Here is a 4537-nt window from a genome sequence, read left to right as displayed (position 1 = left end):
GTCACCCATGGTGGACAGGTTTCAGATGAGCTTCCAGATGAAGACAGACTAGGAAGAAGGAGTGACCAACTACTTCCCAATATTTAGTCACTGAAAACCTTATGAATAGCAGAGAAATACTGTCAGTTTTAGTACTGGAAAATGAGCCCCTCAGGTTGGAAGGCACTCAAAATGTGACTGAGGAAGAGCTGCCTCCCCAAAGTAGAGTTGACCGTGATGACATGAATGGAGTAAAGCCTGTGGGAGAGAAGCCTTCATTTGCTGATGGGGCACAACTCAAAATGAAGAGAAACAGCTGTAAATATTCACTGAAAATTGGAGCATGGAATAGACATGACTCCAGTAGCAGCATTATTATATTTCTTATAGTCCCTTTAGCTATTACAGGTAATAATTAACGAAGTGACCATCTAAGAACCATGTTTCACTTAACATGCCCCTTTGTTCTTTCTCTTACAAAGTTCCATACTTCTGTGGGTCTGGAGCCATTGCAACGAATCTCACATCTGACACCAACTGTAAAAAAAAACTGTAGTATATTCTAGAGCTTCCAATAAATTTACAATAAATCTGTGAGTTCAAGAGCAAGTTTCAGAGTATCTTCTTTTCTTCATTTGCTGCCTCTTAAATGATCTTTTCCTTCCTTAATGTATCATGTTCTTGATGTCATTCCACAACTCCTCTGGGTTCTCAACATTAGTGTTCATTGTGTTAAATTTATTCTTAAGATGGTCTCAAATGTGGCTGGATATACTCAAGATCATTTTTTGGCTCTCGTAGACTTTTAATTTTCTTCGCATTCAGCCTGAACTTGCCATGTGAGCAACTGATGGTCTGTTCCACCGTTGGCTCCTGACCTCATTTTGGCTGATGAGATTGAGCTTTTTCATTGTCTCTTCCCACAGACGTAGACAATCTGGTTTTTTGTTTTTTTTTTAAATTATTATTCAATCTGGACATGCCCACATATATAGTCACCGTTTATTTTGATGAAAAAGGTATTTGCAATGAATAAGGTGTTGTTGGCCTTGCAAATGTCAGTCATGCAATCTCCAGCTCCATTTCTATCACTAACACCATATTTTCCAACTAGTTCCTATATCTTAGAATAGTTGTTAGTATTCAAAAAGTTAATATATCTAAACACTCAAAAACAGTGTCTGGCACAAGGCAAATAGTTATTTCATGTCTGTCTGCTCCACCCAAATTAAGAATCCTTCAGTTTTTATATTTCCAATATCAGCACAAGGAGCAGTGGAAGCATAGTGGTTAGGAGTCAAACTGCTGACCTCAAGTTCAGCAGTTCGAAACTACCAGCCATTCCATGGAAGAAAGATGAAGCTTTCTGCTCCCATAAAGACTTACAGTCTTGGAAACCCTACACAGGGTCACTATGAACCAGCTCCATGGCGTACCACCAACACACCACCACCAAGTATCAGCACAAAGTTTAGTTGATAGTCAATATTTAAAAAACAACACCATTTGCTAAGTTAGTAACTGGCTTAAGGGGTATGTCATAAGTGTATGCCATAAGTGTGAATATCACACACACACAATCACAAATGATTTTATAGACAGATAAGCTTATATATAGTCTTTAAAAGAATAGTATAAATTTACCATTTACCTTGAGATATACTTAGTGCTCTTTGCTTTGGTGCCAAATCTTCAGCAGCTTCATTTTCTACTATAAGATTTTCTAGAAAAACAAAGAAAAAAATGGGAAAACCTTGTAGATACTCGTGAAAATTCCTGTGGAAGCTGGCATGACTTCCTTGCTCATCTATCAATGAATGAACTGGGGGTTTCCATGGTAATGTGCCCATGAAGGCATCTGTCCGCACTGGCATTGTTTCTAGACCCATTTCGGAATGATTTCTTAATCCCACTGCTTTTTCATATTAATGTTATACTCCTTTAAACTCATCTGGTCCCCCCAACCCCTTCCTGCACACACCATCTTAATGGAGTGCCCAGAGTGGCCTTGGCAGAACTTTAAGGCCAGGATTTCTATTATTGCCCTCTGACCATGTATTAAAAGGACAGGCCAAAGGTGATCCCACCTTCCAGCTCCAATCCTAATGGGGCCACCATTTGCATGCATTCCTCCCCACCCCTTTGCTGTACATGACCCCAAGTCTTACGGATCATGTTCACACTTATTTACCTATAATAGAATGTCTTTGAGGTTTTCTTGGTATAACTGGTGGTGGCATGACAATGGGGCCAGGAAAGTCACTGATATTTAATACCACAGGAGTATTTCGTAGTAAGTGGTCAGATGGTTGTTTTTCTGGCTTAGAAGATAAAACACTAGGTAGAGGACTTTGCATTGCTGTACTTAAATCTATCAGGGGGATCTCAGAAGTATACTCCGCAGAAATTTTTGGTGGATATTTATCATTGAAAACCTTGTCTGTGGTAGTGATAAATTGGCCATGGTCACTGAAAGGTTTGGAGAAATTTGGATTAAGAATTAGGACGTGTTGTAAACGTTCATCAACATTTTTACTTTTTACTTTGGATAACTGTCTCTTTGACTGTCTTAAACTTTCTATTTGACTTATTTCTTTCCCAAAAACTCTAGCTGAAGCTGAGTGACAAGTTGGAAAAAATATGGAACCACGAGCAGTAGCTGGAATGTGGAAACAAATGTCTTGGAGAGATTTTTTAGATGTTGGAAAAAGTTTTACAAGAGACCGTTTTTCTTGTATATGCTGATCAATACAGAGGTTTTGGACACTCAGAAAGGCTTGTGATTGGTTTCCTGAAGCAACATCAGGAATTAAACTTTTGTCTTCTTTAACTGAAGTGGCTTTATCTTGAGCTAGCTTTACATCTTGTTCTGTTTCAATGGCCTTGGCTAAACCAGAAAAAAAAAAAAGCACAATTAGATTTGAGTTAAGGAGCTCTAGTAGCATAGTGGTTACCAATTGGGCTGTTAATTTCACAATCAGAAGTTCAAAACTACCAGTGGTACCGCAGGAGAAAGATGACGCTTTCTGCTCCCATAAAGAGTTATAGCCTTGGAAACCCTATACAGGGTTGCTATGAGTCAGAACCAACTCCACGACACACCACCACCACTACCAATACCACCACCACCCAGATTTGAGTTATGAAAGTATTAGGACCAAGCCAATTACCATCCTAGTATCCATAGCTTTTGTTTACCAACCCATACCTCTCTCATTTTCTAAGGAGATTTCTGTGCATACTCGCTCAGCTTACCAGGACTTTTGTCAAGCTAATTAGGATAAAATCTGAGTGAAAAATTAGAAAAGTGGAAAGGCTAAATTGTATTCGATTTAGGGAAAGTAGGGAAATACTCTTGGAAAAAGAGATACTGATGGAAAAAAGAGGATTCAAGAGGAATTTCTAAGCAGATGCTTTGAAAATTCTGGGGATATGGATGGGTTAAAAAGCGATTTCAGTTAAATGTTGCTTTTTATCATGTATTACTGTTCTCCCTCATTTGATACTTAAAGTGAAAATTCAGATTTGTTTTCAATGCTTCTTTTAAAGGCCTACCATTCTGTCTTTTGAACATGATGTCACTCTGACACTAGATATATGAATATATATTCTTTTCTTTCATAGGTCCAGAAAATGCAGAGTGCCGACATTCTTACACACCTCATTATTTCAAGCTTGCCTTCTCTTTCCTATGTGAGAGAACATTAAATGACACTTTTTCTGTTGTCTTGAATGAATACAATAATGGTGAGTTTCTCGACGTTCCAGCGAGGAGATAACTGATTCATCATGGCAGACCTTGCAAAGAAATGGACAAACCAAGTCCTTCAACCCTTTAGCCTGTCACTTCCCTGGTGTTCACATATAAGAGATGGCTAGAAATTGATGTGGCATCATAGTGTTGGACTGCTAACCACAAGGTTGGTGTTCAAGCCCACCAGCCACTCCTTGGAAACCTTTATAGGATTACTATGAGTCAGAATGGACTCGACAGCACTTAACAACAATAGCTACAGAGATTGATTTGGTTGAGTGCTTGCTACTAATAGAAAGGTTGGTGTTCGAATCCTCCCTGAGAAGAAAGACTTGGTGATTTGTTTTCCATTGAAAATCATAGGTGAAGTAGTATTCTGAAACACATGAGCCAGCTATGGAGTTGGAGTTGACTTCAGGGTAGCTTGTTTGTGTGTATTAAAGATTGACCTGGGAAGAGAACAAACAAGATGGTGGATCGGGTGGAAGTGCAGTAAAGGAGCTCCGCCAACAACAACACAGAATATCCGACCAAGCAGGCTCAGGGGATGGTCCCAGAACTCTGAACCACATATAAAGGAATATTTAGAAGGTTGGAAGGCTCACAGCTGGGGGAATTTGTGGTAGAAGCAAGAAAGCTATTGCTTTCTAGTCTGGGACACTCGACTGCTCCAGGAGCCACCATCTTGGGTGAGACCACACAGGGGAAGGATCGGAGCAGTCATAGACGCCTGGCAGAACTGCTGAGATAAAGGTGTGGACATTCTTTTCTTTTGTTATCTGTTCATTGGTCCCTTGCTATCTG

General features: G+C 39.6%; 1 protein-coding gene across 1 annotated transcript in view; it reads right to left on the bottom strand.

The window, feature by feature from the left end:
- LRRC63 (leucine rich repeat containing 63) overlaps nt 1-4537 on the bottom strand; it is a 79187-nt gene that overhangs the window by 68143 nt on the left and 6507 nt on the right. The window contains exons 2-3 of the mRNA XM_006837688.1: nt 2171-2866; nt 1631-1702 (exon numbers count right to left, since the gene is read on the bottom strand). Coding sequence (XP_006837751.1) covers nt 1631-1702; nt 2171-2866 — 768 coding nt within the window. The remainder of the gene's footprint in view (nt 1-1630; nt 1703-2170; nt 2867-4537) is intronic.

The sequence above is a fragment of the Chrysochloris asiatica genome, unplaced genomic scaffold (assembly GCF_000296735.1).
Source record: "Chrysochloris asiatica unplaced genomic scaffold, ChrAsi1.0 scaffold00022, whole genome shotgun sequence".
NCBI classification, from domain to species: Eukaryota; Metazoa; Chordata; class Mammalia; order Afrosoricida; family Chrysochloridae; genus Chrysochloris; species Chrysochloris asiatica.
The sequence above is the reverse complement of the archived record's forward strand: the minus strand, read 5'-3'. Positions and strand labels throughout refer to the sequence as shown.